Source organism: Budorcas taxicolor, chromosome 10 (genome assembly GCF_023091745.1).
Source record: "Budorcas taxicolor isolate Tak-1 chromosome 10, Takin1.1, whole genome shotgun sequence".
NCBI lineage: Eukaryota > Metazoa > Chordata > Mammalia > Artiodactyla > Bovidae > Budorcas > Budorcas taxicolor.
Window position 1 is genome coordinate 59,398,945 of NC_068919.1, and position 21,185 is coordinate 59,420,129.

At 38.8% G+C, this 21,185-nt stretch overlaps 1 protein-coding gene across 2 annotated transcripts in view; it reads left to right on the plus strand.

Moving 5' to 3' along the window:
- The first annotated feature begins 8,783 nt into the window (after window positions 1-8,783).
- COPS2 (COP9 signalosome subunit 2) overlaps window positions 8,784-21,185 on the plus strand; it is a 28,042-nt gene continuing 15,640 nt past the window's right edge. For both annotated transcript variants that reach the window (XM_052646206.1, XM_052646207.1), the window contains exons 1-2: window positions 8,784-8,872; window positions 21,013-21,126. In XM_052646206.1, the coding sequence (XP_052502166.1) occupies window positions 8,819-8,872; window positions 21,013-21,126 (168 nt within the window). In that variant the 5' untranslated portion in view covers window positions 8,784-8,818. The remainder of the gene's footprint in view (window positions 8,873-21,012; window positions 21,127-21,185) is intronic.

Genomic DNA, 21,185 nt, shown 5'->3' on the forward strand with positions numbered 1-21,185 from the left:
ATCACCATCTGCAGTGATTTTGGAGTCCAAAAAAATAAAGTCTGACACTCTTTCCACTGTTTCCCCATCTATTTGCCATGAAGTGATGGAACTAGATACCATGATCTTAGCTTTCCGAATGTTGAGGTTTAAGCCAACTTTTTCACTCTCCACTTTCACTTTTATCAGGAGGCTTTTAAGTTCTTGTTCATTTTCTGCCATAAGGGTGGTGTCATCTGCATATCTGAGGTTATTGATATTTCTCCCAGTAATTTTGATTCCAGCTTGTGCTTCATTCAGCCCAGCGTTTCTCATGATGTACTATGTAAATAAGTTAAATAAGCAGGGTGACATTACACAGTCTTGGCATACTCCTTTTCCTATTGTTGTTCCATGTCCAGTTCTAACTGTTGCTTCCTGACCTGCATACAGATTTTTCAAGAGGCAGGTCAGGTATCATCCCATCTCTCAGAATTTTCCACTGTTTGTGGTGATCCACACAGTCAAAGGCTTTGGCATAGTCAATAAAGCAGAAATAGATGTTTTTCTAGAACTCTCTTGCCTTTTCAATGATCCAACAGATGTTGGCAATTTGATCTCTGGTTCCTCTGTCTTTTCTAAAACCAGCTTGAACATCAGGAAGTTCACGGTTCACGTACTGCTGAAGCCTGGCTTGGAGAATTTTGAGCATTACTTTACTAGCATGTGAGATGAGTGCAATTGTGCGGTAGTTTGAGCATTCTTTGGCATTGCCTCTCTTTGGGACTGGAATGAAAACTGACCTTTTCCAGTCCTGTGGCCACTGCTGAGTTTTCCCAATTTGCTGGCATATTGAGTGCAGCACTTTCACAGCATCATCTTTCAGGATTTGAAATAGCTCCACTGGAATTCCATCACCTCCACTAGCTTTGTTCGTAGTGATGCTTTCCAAGGTCCACTTGACTTCACATTCCAGGATGTCTGGCTCTAGATGAGTGATCACACCATCGTGATTATCTGGGTCATGAAGATCTTTTTTGTACAGTTCTTCTGTGTATTCTTGCCACCTCTTCTTAATATCTTCTGCTTCTGTTAGGTCCATACCATTTATGTCCTTTATTGTGCCCATCTTGGCATGAAATGTTCCCTTTGTATCTCTAATTTTCTTGAAGAGATCTCTCATCTTTCCCATTCTGTTGTTTTCCTCTATTTCTTTGCACTGATCACTGAGGAAGGCTCTCTTATCTCTCCTTGCTATTGGAACTCTGCATTCAAATGGGTATATCTTTCCTTTTCTCCTTTGCTTTTTGCTTCTCTTCTTTTCACAGCCATTTGTAAGGCCTCCTCAGACAGCCATTTTGCTTTTTTTCATTTCTTTTTCTGGAAGATGGTCTTGATCCCTGTCTCCTGTACAATGTCACGAACCTGCACCCATAATTCATCAGGCACTCTATCAGATCTAGTCCCTTAAATCTATTTCTCACTTCCAGTGTATAATCATAAGGGATTTGATTTAGGTTATTCCTGACTGGTATAGTGGTTTTCCCTACTTTCTCAATTTAAGTCTGAACTTGGCAATAGGAGTTCATGATCTGAGCCACAGTCAGCTCCTGGTCTTGTTTTTGATGACTGTATAGAGCTTCTCCATCTTTGGCTGCAAAGAATATAATCAAGCCTATTTTGATGTCGACCATCTGGTGATGTCCATGTGTAGAGTTTTCTCTTGTGTTTTTGAGAGTGGTGTTTGCTATGACCAGTTCATTCTCTTGGCAAAACTCTATTAGCCTTTGTCCTGCTTCATTCTGTACTCCAAGGCCAAATTTGCCTGTTACTCCAAGTGTTTCTTGACTTCCTACTTTTGCACTCCAGTCCCCTATAATGAAAAGGACATCTTTTTTGGGTGTTAGTGCTAGAAGGTGTGGTAGGTCTTCATAGAACCATTCAACTTCAGCTTCTTCAGCATTACTGGTTGGGGCATAGACTTGGATTACCGTGATATTGAATGGTTTGCCTTTGAAACAAACAGGTTGTTCTGTCATTTTTGAGACTGCATCCAAGTACTGAATTTTGGATGCTTTTGTTGACTATGATGGCTGCTCCATTTCTTCGAAGGGATTCCTGCCCAAAGTAGTAGATATAATGTTCATCTGAATTAAATTTACCCATTCCACTCCATTTTAGTTTGCTGATTCCTAAAATGTCAACGTTCACTCATGCCTTTTCCTTTCTCAACTTCCAATTTGCCTGATTCATGGACCTAACATTCCAGTTTCCTATTCAATATTGCTCTTTACAGCATCAGATTTTACTTCAATCACCAGTCATATCCACAACTGGGTGCTGTTTTTGCTTTTGCTCCGTCTCTTCTTTCTTTCTGAAGTTATTTCTGCACTGATCTCCAGTAGCATATTGGGCACCTACAGACCTGGGGAGTTCCTCTTTCAGTATCCTATCATTTTGCCTTTTCATACTGTTCTTGGGGTTCTCAAGGCAAGAATACTGAAGTCGTTTGCCATTCCCTTCTCCAGTGGACCACATTCTGTCCAAACTCTCTCATGACCCATCCGTCTTTGGCGCTTCCTGGTGGCTCAAATGGTAAAGAATCTTCCTGCAATGCAGGAAACTCGGGTTTGATCCCTGGGTTGGAAAGTTGCATTGGAGAATGGAATGGCAACCCACTCCAGTATTTTTGCCTGAATAATTCCATAGTCAGAGGAGCGTGGCAGGCTGCAGTCCATGGGGTCGCAAACAGGTTGACATGACTTAGTGACTTCCACTTTTTACTTTACCGCTGAATAAAATTGATGTCAAGAAAAAGAGAATAGCTTAACTGTACGAAGTATTTAGGATAGGATATGTGAATGAAATGATATTTAAATGAAGTTTTGAGGTCAGAAAAAGATTTTTATGTGTAGACATATACATAAGGGAATTGCCTGCATAGAAAAATTGATATGTTTATTTCTACAACAAATATTCATTTGCATTTGTGTACCCAAGCAGTGAGCTAAACACTGTGAAAACCTTTTCAACTACTCTCAGAAAATTTCCAGACTAACTGTGTGAAATTTGGAGGCCAAGAATATTACACTCAAAATGTGGCTGTACTTTTCCTAGTGCTCCTAGTCACTAATTTCTTGAATAATTTTTCCACATTGCAGAAGTAAGGAATTACATTAAAAGGCACCAAAATATACAAATAAATTCATTGTAAACATGCAGTTTTATTACATTTGATCACATGCACATGATTAATAGATAATTTCAGAATTACTATACTGACTTAAAAATGCAAAACTATGTAGCTGATTACTCTGAGCAAAAAAGTTCTTAATCACCTTGGGATTCTATTTTCTCTTCTGAAGTAGTATGGGTTACAGATAGAGTAATCATGTGATTTATTGTACAGACTTTTGAGAGTGATGGATGCTGGTAATTATTATTCTGGGATAATAGGACTAGGCTATCCTAGATGAAACAGGATATATAGTTACGACTTACAGGGAGATTGTTTTATTTTAAGGTTACAAGAACGATGCTTGGGTTCTATCCCAGACCTACTGAATCAGAATCTCTGGTGTGGGATCTGAAAAATTATAATTAATTTCCATGCTTGGGAAGCTTTAGAGACTGAAGTGATACAAGTAAAGGCTCTTTCAATTCTAAAAGTCTATGTTTAATAGGGGAATTTTGAACATGCACTGGGTATCAGATGACATGAGGGAATAATTAATTTTCCTTGTGTAACAATGATGTTGTGATAAGAGACTGTCCTTATTTTTAGGAAATACACAGCTGCATTTGAGTGATATGTAAGGATATGTGCATTTTATTATACTTTCAACTGATTCTAGGAATACTTACACACATACAAATAAAGCTATTAGGGGTATATACATGTTCACTGGACTAATTCTTTACATTTTTCAGTATGTTGGAAATTCCTTGTTATAAAATATTGGGAGGAAAAGAAGGAAAGGAAAATTTTTTCTATAGGTAGATGGTATTATTGCTATAAATATGACTTTTAAGAACTATGACCAAAAGATGGCAATATAAATAATAACTAAATTGGGAGGTTGGGACTGACATATACATACCACTATATGGGAATGGCAAACCACTTTAGTATTCTTGCCTTGAGAACCCCATGAACAGTATGAAAAGGCAAAATGATAGGATACTGAAAGAGGAACTCCCCAGGTCAGTAGGTGCCCAACACGCTACTGGAGATCAGTGGAGAAATAACTCCAGAAAGAATGAAGGGATGGAGCCAAAGCTAAAACAATACCCAGCTGAGGATGTGACTGGTGATAAAAGCAAGGTCGATGCTATAAAGAGCAATATTGCATAGGAACCTGGAATGTCAGGTCCATGAATCAAGGCAAATTGGAAGTGGTCAAACAAGAGATGGCAAGAGTGAACGTCGACATTCTAGGAATCAGCAAATTAAAATGGACTGGAATGGGTGAATTTAACTCAGATGACCATTATATCTACTACTGCGGACAGGAATCCCTCAGAAGAAATGGAGTAGCCATCATGGTCAACAAAAGAGTCCGAAAGGCAGTACTTGGACGCAAAAATGACAGAATGATCTCTGTTCGTCTCCAAGGCAAACCATTCAATATCACGGTAATCCAAGTCTATGCCCCAACCAGTAATGCTGAAGAAGCTGAAGTTGCACGGTTCTATGAAGACCTACAAGACCTTTTAGGACTAACACCCAAAAAAGATGTCCTTTTCATTATAGGGGACTGGAATGCAAAAGTAGGAAGTCAAGAAACACTTGGAGTAACAGGCAAATTTGGCCTTGGAATGTGGAATGAAGCAGGGCAAAGGCTAATAGAGTTTTGCCAAGAGAATGCACTGGTCATAGCAAACACCATTCCAACAACACAAGAGAAGACTCTACACATGGACATCACCAGATGGTCAACACCGAAATCAGATTGATTATATTCTTTGCAGCCAAAGATGGAGGAGCTCTATACAGTCATCAAAAACAAGACCAGGAGCTGACTGTGGCTCAGATCATGAACTCCTTATTACCAAATTCAGACTCAAATTGAAGAAAGCAGGGAAAACCGCTAGACCATTCAAGTATGACCTAAATCAAATCCCTTATGATTATACACTGGAAGTGAGAAATAGATTTAAGGGCCTAGATCTGATAGATAGAGTGCCTGATGAACTATGGAATGAGGTTCGTAACATTGTACAGGAGACAGGGATCAAGACCATCCCCATGGAAAAGAAATGCAAAAAAGAAAAATGGCTGTCTGGGGAGGCCTTACAAATGGCTGTGAAAAGAAGAGAGGCGAAAAGCAAAGGAGAAAAGGAAAGATATAAGCATCTGAATGCAGAGTTCCAGAGAATAGCAAGAAGAGATAAGAAAGCCTTCTTCAGTGATCAATGCAAAGAAATAGAGGAAAACAACAGAATGGGAAAGATGAGAGATCTCTTCAAGAAAATTAGAGATACCAAGGGAACATTTCATGCCAAGATGGGCTCGATAAAGGGCAGAAATGGTATGGACCTAACAGAAGCAGAAGATATTAAGAAGAGGTGGCAAGAATACACAGAAGAACTGTACAAAAAAGATCTTCATGACCCAGATAATCACGATGGTGTGATCACTCATCTAGAGCCAGACATCCTGGAATGTGAAGTCAAGTGGACCTTGGAAAGCATCACTACGAACAAAGCTAGTGGAGGTGATGGAATTCCAGTGGAGCTATTTCAAATCCTGAAAGATGATGCTGTGAAAGTGCTGCACTCAATATGCCAGCAAATTGGGAAAACTCAGCAGTGGCCACAGGACTGGAAAAGGTCAGTTTTCATTCCAGTCCCAAAGAAAGGCAATGCCAAAGAATGCTCAAACTACCACACAATTGCACTCATCTCACATGCTAGTAAAGTAATGCTCAAAATTCTCCAAGCCAGGCTTCAGCAGTACGTGAACTGTGAACTTCCTGATGTTCAAGCTGGTTTTAGAAAAGGCAGAGGAACCAGAGATCAAATAGCCAACATCCACTGGATCATTGAAAAAGCAAGAGAGTTCCAGATAAACATCTATTTCTGCTTTATTGACTATGCCAAAGCCTTTGAGTGTGTGGATCACAAGAAACTGTGGAAAATTCTGAAAGAGATGGGAATATCAGACCACCTGACCTGCCTCTTGAAAAATCTGTATGCAGGTCAGGAAGCAACAGTTAGAACTGGACATGGAACAACAGACTGGTTTCAGATAGGAAAAGGAGTACATCAAGGCTGTATATTGTCACCCTGCTTATTTAACTGATATGCAGAGTACATCATGAGAAATGCTGGACTGGAAGAAACACAAGCTGGAATCAAGATTGCCAGGAGAAATATCAATAACCTCAGATATGCAGATGACACCACCCTTATGGCAGAAAGTGAAGAGGAGCTAAAAAGCCTCTTGATGAAAGTGAAAGTGGAGAGTGAAAAAGTTGGCTTAAAGCTCAACATTCAGAAAACGAAGATCATGGCATCTGGTCCCATCACTTCATGGGAAATAGATGGGGAAACAGTGGAAACAGTGTCAGACTTTATTTTTTTGAGCTCCAAAGTCACTACAGATGGTGACTGCAGCCATGAAATTAAAAGACGCTTACTCCTTGGAAGAAAAGTTATGAGCAACCTAGATAGCATATTCAAAAGCAGAGACATTACTTTGCCGACTAAGGTCCGTCTAGTCAAGGCTATGGATTTTCCTGTGGTCATGTATGGATGTGAGAGTTGGACTGTGAAGAAGGCTGAGCACCGAAGAATTGATGCTTTTGAACTGTGGTGTTGGAGAAGACTCTTGAGAGTCCCTTTGACTGCAGGAGATCCACCCAGTCCATTCTAAAGGAGATCAGTCCTGGGTGTTCTTTTTAAGGGCTGATGCTAATGCTGAAACTCCAATACGTTGGCCACCTAGTGCGAAGAGCTGACTCATTGGAAAGACTCTGATGCTGGAATGGATTGGGGGCAGGAGGAGAAGGAGATGACAGAGGATGAGATGGCTGGATGGCATCACCGACTTGATGGACATGGGTTTGGGTGAACTCCGGGAGTCGGTGATGGACAGGGAGGCCTGGCATGCTGCAATTCATGGGGTTGCAAAGAGTCGGACACAACTGAGCAACTGAACTGAACTGAACTGATATTTAAAATGGAAAACTAATAAGAACCTGCTGTATAGCACAGGGAACTCTACTAGAGTAAATATTCTATAATGACCTATATGGAAAAAGAGTAAAAAAAAAACAAACTATGAATATATGTATATGTACAACTGGTTCACTTTGCTGTACTCCTGAAACTAACACAACATTTTAAATCAACTCTACTCCAGTAAAATTTTTTGAATTATTAAAATAAAAACAAAAGCAAATGAGTCCTAATAGATCCAGGGACTTCCCTGACTGATCTAGTGGTTAAGACTCCATGCTTCCCCTGCAGGGAGCACAGTCAGAGAACTAAGATTCTGTATCCTGGGGCAGCCAGGAAAATTAAAAAAAAAAGCAAAGCAGTTACTTACTGAGTAACTGCCAGAACGAAAAAAAAAAAAAATCCAGCTTGCAATTCCTCTTCTTGGAATTTTACCTAAGGAAAAAAATTAGTGACAAAAATACTCCCTCCAAAATAGTTTAAAATAATGTTATTACTGTATTATTCGAAATGTATAACAATAATAGCATGCTTAGGTCCTCTAGAGAAGGAAATGGCAACCCACTCCAGTATTTTTGCATGTAAAATCTTATGGATGGAGCCTGGTAGGCTACAGTTCATTGGGTCGCAAAGAATCGGACACGACTGAGCGACTTCATTTCACTTAAGTAAATTACACTGCATTCAACCAAGGGCTTATTATGCCACTATTAAAATAATGTTTGTCAACAATATATTTCATACATTGTCCTATGCTGTTACATAACTAGATGCAAAAAAGAATCCGAAATTATGTCTTTCCTGCTAACTATATAAAATTTGTGAATTCAAGTGGACAAAACTGAAGTTAATACGGAAAATGCAGTTTGAAAAGCAGTATTTTCTCCCTTCATGTCAATTTCAATTTTTATTAATATTTCGAATTCTACTGATGATGTTGTGCAACAATAATGATTAAAAAAAAAAACAGTTGTTAACTGCTACCTTAATTTGGTCCCATAGGCAATAAAGTTTAATTTATAATTCGTTGAACAACTGAATAAAACTTCAAGTACCTCAATAGACTGATACTTAATTTAGGATATCTACAGAGTTGTTTTGCCGACTACAAATATAACAAACATTACGTGTAAACCGTGCTGCTGAAAGGTTTCCAAACATCACAGGACCACCCACCAAAATGTGTGGGTTAAATGCACATCCGTACTCATGGCAAAAATAATACTACCTGTCACACAGGATAGGCATGTCAGACTTTTCTCCGCGAAAGCCTTCTAGTCCCAAACTGCCTCTTACTTTCACCAGGCTGAAATGGTTCCAGAGTCCCAGGCAAGGGAGGAGACTGTTCCCTTGCCCAGGAGGCTGGAAACCGCACGTTATGAGAGAAAGGTTTCCAAGGCCCTTCAGCTGAAATCCGAAGCACTTGAAGATTCCCTAGTTGCTAGGTTTAGTTGCTAAGGCACCAACAGTCTCACAGGAAGAGGGGCACGGTGCAATCGCTTTTAGCGTCGTAGCGAATCCTCTCAAAACCGAGCTCATTTGTTCCGGGAGGAAACATTCAGCTCCTCTAAGAGTGTCGGGAAGGCGAGAAGCTGGGAGTGACGCCTGTGAGCCGCTGAGGATTGTGGGAGGAGGTTGTCTCCAATTTCTCCTCCCCGCTCCCCCCGTCCCAGCCAAGATGTCTGACATGGAGGATGATTTCATGTGCGATGATGAGGAGGACTACGACCTGGTGAGGCGCAGGGAACAGAACTCTGGGGCTGGAGGTGGTTTCTGGCTTTAGGAGCCGGGGCAGGGGCGGCCGCGGCCTCTGCCCGTAGAACATGTGCTCCTTCCAGCCTCTCTCGATGCAGTGACAGGACGAGTTTACCTCCTCCCCCTTCCCGCACCGGGCCCGCGCCCTGCTTCTCTAGCATGGGGGAAGGGAGGGTAAAGGAGGCGGTGAAGGGGGTCCCGAGCGTTGAGCTCCAGATCCAAGCGCTTCCTTGGTTTGCGAGGACACCCTGGCCTCCGGCGTCAGGTTCTCATTGCCTCCTTTCTATCGCGCTAGCCGTTTTGGGGACCGTTCAGTGGTCTAGGCCCCGGCTCCTGCCCTTTCGGGCCCAGTCTTCCTGTTCCCTCTTCTTCATACTTGAAAGGGTGCGAAGTGCTGGAAGAGAGGTCCAAAAACTAGGGGGCCTTCCTCCTCCCAGACCTGACGCCACTTGTGAATCTAGAAACAGAGCTTAATTAGTCTTGTCCAGGCTCCGTTTTGTTATAAGGTAAAGGTGCAATAGAGAATTGAGAGCCAGGCTAGCTTTTGAAAAGTAGTTTAACTGCTTATATAAAGAGAAAAGTTGGGGAGGAGGTTTTACTTTTTGTTTGTTTGGGCTTTGAGAGTTGGGGTGGTATAAGAGAATTGACTCAATGACTTTTTTCTTGACTTACAAATTTCCCAGTATTCAGAGTTTAAAATATCAACAGTGTAGAACAAAACGAATTTATGCAACCGAATGGTGATTTTTAAAGATTCAAGGTTTAATTTATGAACGGACTTATAAGTTTAAAAATTCACTAACATTTCAAGTTGATATCCAGAAACATTGTGTGGGAACTAAGAACGATTATCTGGACCACGAATTAGCGTCAACTTGGCTTTGCTTTTTATTTGGGGGCGTTTTGTGCATGGTTCTTGTGTGTTATGGTGATGCTGCATTATCGTAAAGTTATGAAGTAGATCCTCAGGGAAGTCTGGCTCATCTTATATTTTAAGTGCCAGAAAGTCTCAAGATAATTAATGTATCATTTTGAATTAGTGTAAATCTTCTTTGTATAGTCGTTTCTAATTAATCTTTCACTTTTAAAGGAAAGCATTTGCAAAAAGGAGAGGGGAATGTTTGTTATTACCTGAAAGTCAGTAGTGCTGACAATTCTTAAAGGTAGTTTTGCTAGTAGTAAGATTTCTGCCTTAACATTTTAGTTTGTGCAGACCAAGTCAGTTTTAGGCAGTGCATTAAATCCTTCAAGAATGTTACTTGTAATATTTCGTGCATTTTTATTTATTACATGTTTATGTATATTACAGGTATTTTTTAACTCTGGAAGTGTTTCTTTTAACTGTTTCACCTAGTTTCAGTTTGTGTTTTTACTTGTTTGCGCTTATATCTCTTCTAAGCAGTAGTTTTTTGAATACGTAACTTACTAGCACTGTGAGTGAGACTGTAATGTAGAAATGGCAGTGAGAATCTTACTGCCCCTTGAAGTACAGAGTTCATTTTTGCAGGGATTTTAATTAAATATAAATGATTTAACTTGGCTGTGTTTCTTCAGCCTTTGAGGGCTTACACCACATGTACAATATAAAACTGAATGTGTAATTTTAACCTCTTTTTTTTAAAATTTCTTAACCCAAAAAGGTGAGATTTTACGCAACCACATAATTAATGATCCCCCCAACATTCTGTTAAATAGTCCTGCCTCATATCTCTCTTACATAGATACCATATTAACTTATTTTTTACTTCCTTAATTTCCTTAAGCCACTATAAACCTATATTTATTAATTTTTAAACATACATTAAAAAAGATCAAGCAAGGCTGGTTGCCACTTAATGCTTATCTGTTGCCAAAAGAGTTGTTTTTGTTTTCTAATATTTGCCTGAGCCTTTTTTGTTTCTTTGGACTTAAAGAGTCTAAATCAATTGCTGTTTTAGGGAAACTTCTTTTTTATTAAAAAAAAATGTATTGTTTGTTGGATAGTTCATCACCTCATTTTAGTGAAAAAGTTAATGAGAGCCATGAGTAGCCTAACTACAGATACATTCAGTTTCAGTTCAGTGCAGTCGCTCAGTGGTGTCTGATTCTTTGCAACCCCATGAATCAATTGTCTATTGATAAATTTTAATACCCGAAATCACTTATTGAGCTAATAGAAAAGAGAATTAAGTTGGTGTTAAAAAAGAAGGCGAAACAAGCATGAAATTAATTCAGTATGCTTTATCTGTTATGTCTAAGATCCTTTTGATTTCTGAGGCAGAAGCAGGTATTTTCTAAGCATAGTAATTTATGTAGCACTGAATGGAGAGAAGATGGTGGTGGTAAATGTGTTAATTCAATGTTAATTTTACAGATTTACATACAATAGTGTTAATAATAACAGCTAATAATAAATACTTTCATGTCATTCATTAAGTTAATAAGGCCATTGATGAGTTAAACTGTGTTATAATTACACAATCCAGCCATTCAAGCTTGAACTTAACAGTCTTTTTTAGAAAGGATTTAAGACAGAGCGACTTCATACCAAAAAGTATTCTTTAGTAGTTCCTATTATAGGTAGAGCATTGTATGTTTGAAAAATATTATTATAACGGAAAAATAAAATGGTGAAAAGATAGACTAATTCCATTTTTTAAAGTATATTACCAAACAATGAGCCTGATTATAGTCATCGTGTGTGTGTGACTCACTCAGTCGTGTCCAGCTCTTAGTGACCCCGTGGACTGAAGCCTGCTAGGCCCCTCTCTCCATGGAGTATTCTAGACAAGAATACTGGAGTGGGTTGCCATTTCCTTCTCCATAATTATCCTGGTTAGGTTTATAGTTGTGATTATTTAATGAATGTTTATTACTGTTGTTGCCAGTGCTAAGTCGCTTCTGACTTTTTGCAGCCCTATGGACTGCAGCCCACCAGTCTCCTCTGTCCATGGGATTCTCCAGGCAAGGATACTGGAGTGGATTACCATGCCCTCCTTCAAGGGATCTTCCCCACACAGGGATTGAACCCATGTCTTTTACATCTCTTGCATTGGCAGTCAAGTTATAGTGTGATTAGTGAATAAATGTTTATTACTATTGTTATTCTTGGCTTAACAGATAGCTGTTTTAATGCCCTAGAAACTTACTTCTTTTGGAGAGAGGTAGAGAAGAGTCTTAGCTACAAGGTATCTTACAGAATCTATTTGTCACAGTTCAGACAAATAATGTCATATTATAAGGAAACTTAGAACATGGTTTAGCAAGTTAAAATTTAACATTTCTGTTTTCTAAAAAGATTTTTTAATTGACGTGAATACTTTGAAAAAGTAGTAGATTGATAGGGCTTCCCTGGTGGCTCAGACAGTAAAGAATCTGCCTGCAATGCAGGAGACCTGGGTTCGATCCCTGGATCTGGAAGATCCCCTGGAGAAGGAAATAGCAACCCACTCCAGTATTCTTGCCTGAAAAATCCCATGGACTGAGAGACTAATACTTAATACAGCACAGGGCAAAAAAAATAGCTTCAGGGTTTTGTGTGTTAAGACATTGATGTCATCCATTGTGCGTATAAGGAGCTTGCAGATTATAGGTTATTTTATTCTGAGACTGTTGTCTCTGTCACTTACAGCTTGACAAAATGTTGGGGATCTTTAAGAATAGATTTACAAACAATATAATTTTTGTGGTCTGGGCCAGTGTTCTTTCTGCTGTACACACATTTGGAATTCTGAATGTAATCTTCACAGTAACAAAATTTGATTATACAGTTGAGGCTTTTGAAAGGAACATAACAGTCCAATGTTTAGAACTAAGCACTTTCACTGCCGCGGGCCCAGGTTTGATCCATGGTCTTCCCGCATAGCTCAGTTGGTAAAGAATCTGCCAGTATTGTCAGAGACCCCGGTTTGATTCCTGGGTTGGGAAGATCCCCTAGAGAAGGAATAGGCTACCCACTCCAGTATTCTGCCCTGGAGAATTCCATGAACTGCATGGGGTTGCAAAGACTAAGCGACTTTCACTTTCTGGGGAATTAAGATCCTGCAACCCATGCAGCGCTGCCCCACCCCACCCCCAAAAGGGCATGTTTAATTGTAAATAATTGGAAACACCCCCCAAGTTATCAATAGTAGGAGAATACTATACACGAGGTAGTAATTGGTGAAATATATCCATGTGATGGAAAGTATGTCAGCATTTCAAATCATGCTTCTAAAGAATATTCAGTGATATGAAAAGAAAAAGTTGGTAAATTAGTCAGGACTCTTGCATGTAGGGAAGGAGAGGACGGGAATACATGTCAAATCAACTTGAACTGTAAAGAACGTATATTGGCTCACATCACCAAGAAGTGTAAATGTAACAGGAGTCACAACTCAGATAACCATGCTGGGTCTTTTTCTGCCTTTGTCTCTCTTCCTGGGCTGCCTTCCTCACTGTATTGGCTTAATCGCCTTCATAGTATGTCACAAGATCTTGTAATATAATGTGTTATCTTCCTAGTATTATAACCCCAAAGGCAAAAGGGTCTTCCTTGCTAACTCCAGCAGTGAAACCCTAGGAAGAACTTCTATGGATTCACCTTAGCTCTGGGCCTTCTGTGAACCACTGACTCACTGTAGAGAGAGAGGATAGATTGCTTGCCCTCTGTGGGAGAGGAGCACTGTGTTTGGAAATCCTCATCTAAGAGAGGAAGGATCAGTCACCGTTGCTGTGCACACAGAGAACACATGTCCACTATAGATATGTAATCCATATTACAATGTTATTGGGTGGCAGTAAAATTTATTTGTTTTGCTGGGTGGGAAAAATATAGAATAAAAAGGTCTGGAAAATACGAAAAGTGTCAGGAAAATTAAAATGTTTATTTGTTGCAAACTTTTCAGAGTGAGTCTGTATTTTATTGCTGAGAAGAGAGAGGGTGGTGTTTAGGGTACAAATGATCTTGAGGGGCCAGACAGTGATTTTGTCGTCGCTTAAAATTTTTTAGAATTCTTCAGAACCTGAGGCATCTAGCATTTTTAAATAGGTAGTACATGCACATGGTTCAAAAACAGGAAATGTTAAAATAAAATTCCCTTTCCATTTTTGTTCCTCAGTTGCCCAATTCCCATTCCTTCCCATAGGTAATCAAATGCAGATTTTTATCCCCCCGGCCCCCTTTTTAAACCAGAATTAACATATTAAATATATTGTGCTACACTTTGTTTTTTATTTTAAAGATTATTCCATAGACGTATGTCGAAAGATTACTTATTTCTTTTTTATAGCTGCATTGACTGTGTGGATGTACCATAAGTTTATTTACTCAGTTCTCTGTTGATGAGGATTTGACCTGTTTTCTTTTGCTATTTTAAATGGTATGTGGCTTTTTTTTTTTTTTTAATTTCCGCCATAGCCAGGTTTTCTCTATTCTGTAGGTGTCAAAAATTCCAAGTCAGGTTTGATAAATGAGTTGAGCCCCCAAATTTGGATGATGCTTGTTTTAAGTTGGAAGCATCTAACTAATAAAGTTAGTTTCCTTAAAAATTTCAGAAGCGTTACTTAATAATCCATGTCAGTATAATTGGAATAATTTACCACCTCTTAAAAGTTACTGAGAAGATTAGTTTGAAATCTAAGTTTGGGTACATTTTCAAAAAGGCCTCTCGCATTACCTCATAGGTGTACCCTATATAATGAAATCAAAGAGGTTCAAACAAGGGTAACTAATGATAAGGATAGCATTATAAGATCTTCCATAAGTAAATGCGAGATAGCTCTTTTGTGCTAAGAATAAGATAAATTAAGATTCTTCACCCCTAATATAAATCTGTAAAGTGTGACTATCCAACAGAGTAAATTTGTGCTTGTGGAACACAAGGAACACATGACCCTCAGCAAGAATTAGAGACTTCCTGTTGGGTTCCACCCTCATAACTGACAGGCTGCTGCTACTGCTAAGTCACTTCAGTCATGTCCAACTCTGTGCAACCCCACAGACAGCAGCCCACCAGGCTCCCCCGTCCCTGGGATTCTCCAGGCAAGAACACTGGAGCGGGTTGCCATTTCCTTCTCCAGTGCATGAAAGTGAAAAGTGAAAGTGAAGTCGCTCAGTCGTGTCCAACTCTTAGTGACACCATGGACTGCAGCCCACCAGGCTCCTCCATCCATGGGATTTTCCAGGCAAGAGTACTGGAGTGGGGTGCCTAGAGGAACTGAAACATCAAGTGTGAGTGACTTACATAAATTTACATGACAAATTAGTGGGCATGTCAAAACTAGAGCCCAGGCCTAATGACTTTAATGATGTCTTGTTGGAAAATTTAATTTGAAAACTGGAAGTTTAGGACAAATAAAAGAATGTTCTAATGTATATCGTAGACAGATTAGGATCCATTACCTTGAGTGAAATTTTTTTTTTTAAGTTTGGTTAATTTTATTAATGGCTAAACCACAAATGGCTACCTTGGATTAAATTTAGTCCTTAAGGATGCTGACACTTTACCTTTGGCACTAGATGTGCAGCATCTATTGTCTAAACATGATCAAGGCTTGCGAAGCATTGTTAATGGTGAGTCTTCTATTTCCTTGAGCACATTTCTTAAGACCTCTGTTGACAAGAGACAAAGAATAAGTACATGAACTAGGAAATTGGCCGTTTTTGACTCCAACATAGAGTCAAAATTGCCCCTTCCTGTGTTGTGTTACTTTGAAACATTCACTAACTTTTCATTTCAATTAAGCAAACACTTCCTGAGCGTTTTGTGATATCCCAGGTTCTGGGGATACCAAGATCAGTAAAAGTAAGTTCCAGCTTTTGAGAAGCTCATGGTGGGGCAGGGGAGGTGGGGGGAGGCGGGAGGTGAGAACAACATACATACAAAACTGTTCCTCAGAGATACGCCTGTTGTGTAGAAGCGTGACTATGGAGAAAATTTATTTTGCTAAGAAGACTTAGAGAAAGAATCACAAGGTGAGCCTTGAGGAATACAGCATTTCCAGGAGTGTTAGGGCTGGACATCATCACAGGAGAAAAGTGGGAAGCTTGTTGGGAGGGTCAGTGGTTTAGAATTCGGGGCAGAGAGACCAGTTTATGCCAAAGCAGAGATTTTAAAGACCATATGTTTGGGGAAAAGAAGAATAAATTTGGTTGGTGTAGATGGTTAAGAGATTGCTTTGGATAGATGTCAGGACATGAGTTATATAGGTTGGAGCTAACGTGCACTTTAGTGGATTTTTTTAAAAGCCCTTTTAACACTGTTCAGGTGCTTGCTTTTTCATATATTGCTTAAATTCTTTGATTTTTGATTAAAACATTCTTAAAATTTCAGTTTCTCTCTTAAAAGCATTTCACTTATACTTTTATAGTTATTGTATCTTCATCTGACATAAGGGAATTCGGTTTAGCAATACTTAATATTTTCCTATATTCCCTATTTTGACTAATGTCACTGTGTGTAACCAAATCGGCTGTAGTCATTAAGGATAACTTTTTCCCCTTTCTTGTGCCCATGTGATGTGTCCTTTTATATTACATCCTTAACATCACATATACTTATTCTGTCCTCTCCCTTTTCTCCTGGTCTACTACTTGGAATCAGGCCTTCATCGTCTGTTGGCTAAACAGTTGTAAGAGTATCCAGTGGGCTACTTCCTTACTACCAGAGTGCTCTTCCTAAAACACAGATCTAGTTATTTCTCTATAAAATCTTTTAGTGGGTCCCCATTTGATATAAACTCTGCTAGACCTGTATAGTTCTGTTCCCCCGTCTGATACTAGTTTATCTCTCATCAGCTCTACATGCATCCTGTGCTTCAGCCCAATCAGACTACTGGTAGCTCTTCTAAATATGCAATGCTGTTTGATGCGGCCATGCTTTTGCATATTTGTTTTGTTTCAGTGCTTTTTATCATCCCTGGGGAAATGCATTCCTACTTTTAGACCTGGTTGAGGTAACTTTTCCTTCTAACTCATTCAAGAGTAGTTAATTACTCCTGATACACCACTGGACCTAGTATGTGTCTCTGTTACTGCTTCTGTTGTATTATATTGGTGTTTGATTTGCATATCTGTCTCAGACCATGAATAGCTTAAGGAGAAAGACTTCATTTTCATTTGTTGAGCACATTTAATTACTGGTTTATACTAAAGATCATTATCATTGAGTGTAAACACTATATGCTTACATGCTCAGTCACTTCAGTCATGTCCGACTCTCTGCGACCCCATGGACCATTGGCCCACCAGGCTTCTCCAGGCAAGAATACTGGAGTCGGTTGCCATTTCCTTCTCCAGTAAACAATAGACATAAATAATATATAATAGATATTCTACACAACAGAATTATTCTAAAGACTTCTCAAAATATCTTCGGTTTAAAAATCACGCCAGTGTGGTAACTAAATAGCTTGCTGTAGTTCAGTTCGTATTGAGGTATGTGATTTACTGAGCTGCAAATGACAGGTTAGTGGTGTCACGGAGGCTGCAACATGGTGTTGCAGATCATAACCTAATTATAAGAAGCAAATCAGTAATGTATCAGTTGTGCCAATTCTCATGTATTTATCCATTCCAGCAACAACACTTAAGAATTGAATTGCAGTTGTGCAAAAAATAGTATACATTTCACTTCTTAATCCATATAATGTGAAAAACCAAAAGAACGTATTCACAAAATGTTGAAGGCGGGATTAAGTCTTATCTCAATCGTAGTGATTCAGGGGAGTTCCTATAGAGTTTAGAAATAGCATTATTCTGGAGCCAGGCGGTGCCAGAAGTTGCAGGTAGTCAGTCTTGAACTACAAGAGGCCTTCAGACATGGTAGGAAATGTAAAGATTACTTTCTTCAACTGTGTTATAATCAGTTCAGTAATTGAATTTAACCTTCTGGCAACTCCATGTGTACCTCTCAGCTTTCTACTTAGCTCTTAGGTCCTGGGCCATTTTTATTTTTTCCCCTAATGTGTTGGCTAAGACTATATTTTACTTCTAAGTTCAGGAGTGCATTCTGAAGATTTAGGTTGCAGAAAAGTGATTCTCTGGTTCTAGCTATTCCCATATATTATTGAACAGTTACTAGAGAACTGATTTCCAAAGGTGTAGAGTACGTGAGTAGGTTTTTTAGCTAGGATTGTTTACTCCACATCTTCCCTGAGGAGGCAGATGACGCTTAAGCTGTAATGATAATGCAGTGTTTAACAAGGTGAAGCGAGGTAGAAAGAAAAAGGAATGGCATGTTCAAGGCAGAGTCAGTAAGGACTTTTAGGTTCCAGCAGTATGGCTGCTCTTAGCTGTTCAGTGCCTCGTGTCACAGTTTTGTGTCTGCTCTTCCTCTGTTCCCCTTTCTCTTTTTTGTCTGGCATGCAAACTCCCATTTAGCTTTCAGAGCCTGGCTCAGAGGCCATCACTATCACAGCATGATGTGATGTGTCCACTTGGCTTGTTCATTATTTATTAATTGCTTTTTTAATCAGTTTTATTATAGCCAAACCTGAATTACAAAGTGAAGAAGTGAATGAATGATTATGAACTTTACTCACTACTCAGAATTTGACCTTATTTGTAAGAGAAGTGTTCCAAAGAATTTCATATGTGGAGCAAAACTGATCTTAAATTTGTTAGACTGAGTGCTGGTGCTTCCCAGAAAGTATCCTTACTTGAGGAAATAATTACCCTCCAGAGGGCGCACATTACAAAGCCATGGTGGTCAGATAAAACTGATGCTATGCTAACATCAGACATCTCCTTCCATCTGCTGCTCATAGGAAAAATTCATCTTGTGTTTACATATTTTTGAGCTTTCTAACACTACACTCATATACTTTTTTCTTTCATGTGCCTTATGAGACAATACAGAATTTTTCATAAATTGTGCCCCCCAAAATTTAAGTGTATTTGGATTTAGAAATAACTATAATACTATTCTTATCTTTTTTGTGTTTGCTTTCAGGCACAATTCTGAATTTCACATAAACTTGCCGTTTGTAATGACTTATAGCTGAAGGAAATCTTCTCTCTACCTAAAATAATAGTTTTATTAACACTAATTTATGTATATTTTATAATCCTCATCATTAAGTTGAATATCCTGAAACTACTTTAAACTCTTATTTCTACTTCTCCACAAAATGATGTTACTTCAATTTTTCTTTCTGCATTATTGTTTCATAACCAGGAACTGAATTATGTAATGAAAAGTCACATAAAACTATATAATATAAATTAATTTTGTTTTACTTATTTTGATGTTACAAGACTAGCTGAAGTATAGTAATATAACTAAACAGCTATGAGTAACATGAAATACACATAAAGCAAATATTTTTATTAACATATAGCTTTACTTAGCAATAGATTACTCTGCTTTATATAGCTCACCATCCTAGGTAGTTAGGCCATGTTAGAATAATAAAATTTAGACTTAGGGAATAGTGAAAACTAGATTATGAAACTAAAGAAAAAATAACTAACATTTAATAATAAGTAATACTACTATTAATAAGTATTTACAGTTTTCTTTTGTGTTGATTCTGTATCTTTCAGTACAAACCTATTTCTGAATCTGTGTAACCATCCCTTACTTGAAGAAAATGGCTTGGTGTCACTCATTCCAGGGAACCCTTTGCTGATGTCTTTGTATCAGTTCAGTTACTCAGTCGTGTTCGAATCTTTGAGACCCCATGGACTGTAGCATGCTAGGCCTCCCTGTCCATCACCAACTCTGGAGTTTACTCAAACTCATGTCCATTGAGTTGGTGAGGCCATCCAATCACTTCATCCTCTGTCGTCCCCCTCTCTTCCCACCTTCAATCTTTCCCAGGATCAAGGTCTTTTCCAATGAGTGAGTTATTCGCATCAGGTGGCCAAAGTATTGGAGTTTCAGCTTCAACATCAGTCCTTCCAATGAATATTCAGGACTGGTTTCCTTTAGGATGGACTGGTTGGATCTCCTTGCAGTCCACAGGACTCTCAAGAGTCTTCTCCAGCACCACAGTTCAAGAGCTCAATTCTTCGGCGCTCAGCTTTCTTTAATAGTCCAACTCTCACATCCATACATGACTACTGGAAAAACCATAGCTTTGACTAGATGGACCTTTGTTGGGAAAGTAATGTTTTCTGCTTTTTAATGTGTTGTTTAGGTTGGTCATAACTTTTCTTCCAAGGAGTAAGCGTCTTTTACTTTCATGGCTGCAGTCACCATCTGCAGTGATTTTGGAGTCAAGGACTGAAGTCTGTCACTGTTTCCTCTGTTTCCCCATCTATTTGCCATCAAGTGATGGGACCAGATGCCATGATCATAGTCTTTGTATAGGCTCAGTGTTTTCTAATACTTTGCCTTCAGTCAGAACATGTTTTCTGTTTATGTCTTTCAGCCACAAATTTAATGCCTTTTCCACCTTCCCTGAGTACTTTTCACACACCTTAGCCATAACTTTTGCAACAGCAGAACTAGCACAGATTTCTTTTTCCTTAAGTTTCACAGGCAGAAGACTTGTTATTACCATGGATCTTATCAACCTCAGCATACATTTTTTTCTTACTGAGAACTTTTACTTTTTCAATTAAAAGAAGCACATTGGGGCCTTTCTTTGGGATATCTGAATTTCTAGCATCACTGTTTTCGAACTTTGGGGCCATTATTAAGTACAGTAAGGGTGACTTGAACACAAGCACTGTGATACCACAATAGTGGCTCTGATAACTGAGCCTGCTGTTTAGTGACTCACAGGTGGGATATGCCAGACAAAGGTATGATTCGCATTCAAGGTGGGATGAAGGGGGTTTTGAGGGGGAGGAGATTTCATCAAGATTTGTTTGTGCTACTCAGAATGACTTGCAGTTTAAAACGTATTGTTTGTTTGTTTCTGGAATTTCCCAGTTTCCAGACCTCAGTTGATACTCAACTGAAACCACAGAAAATGAAACCATGGATAAGGGGGACTACTGTATTCTGCTAACCACTTGATTTTGGCTTTTCCCCTTGTTATTTCAATAATGGTTAATGTCAATGGAATTTCTATCGTGTATTTAAATTGTGGTGGTTTTTTTTCTTATAAATATGTAGTTTTTCTCTTAACAGTATTCACATTTTAGCAATGTGTGGGTTTCTTTTCTTTTTTGTTTCTTTCATTTTAATATCTCTTTCTAACACACAGGAATACTCTGAAGATAGTAACTCTGAGCCAAATGTGGATTTGGAAAATCAGTACTATAATTCCAAAGCGTTAAAAGAGGATGACCCAAAAGCAGCATTAAGCAGTTTCCAGAAGGTTCATATTTTCTCTTGATTGATTCTGTGTTTTGTGTTTTTCTAAATAATGTCTTAAAT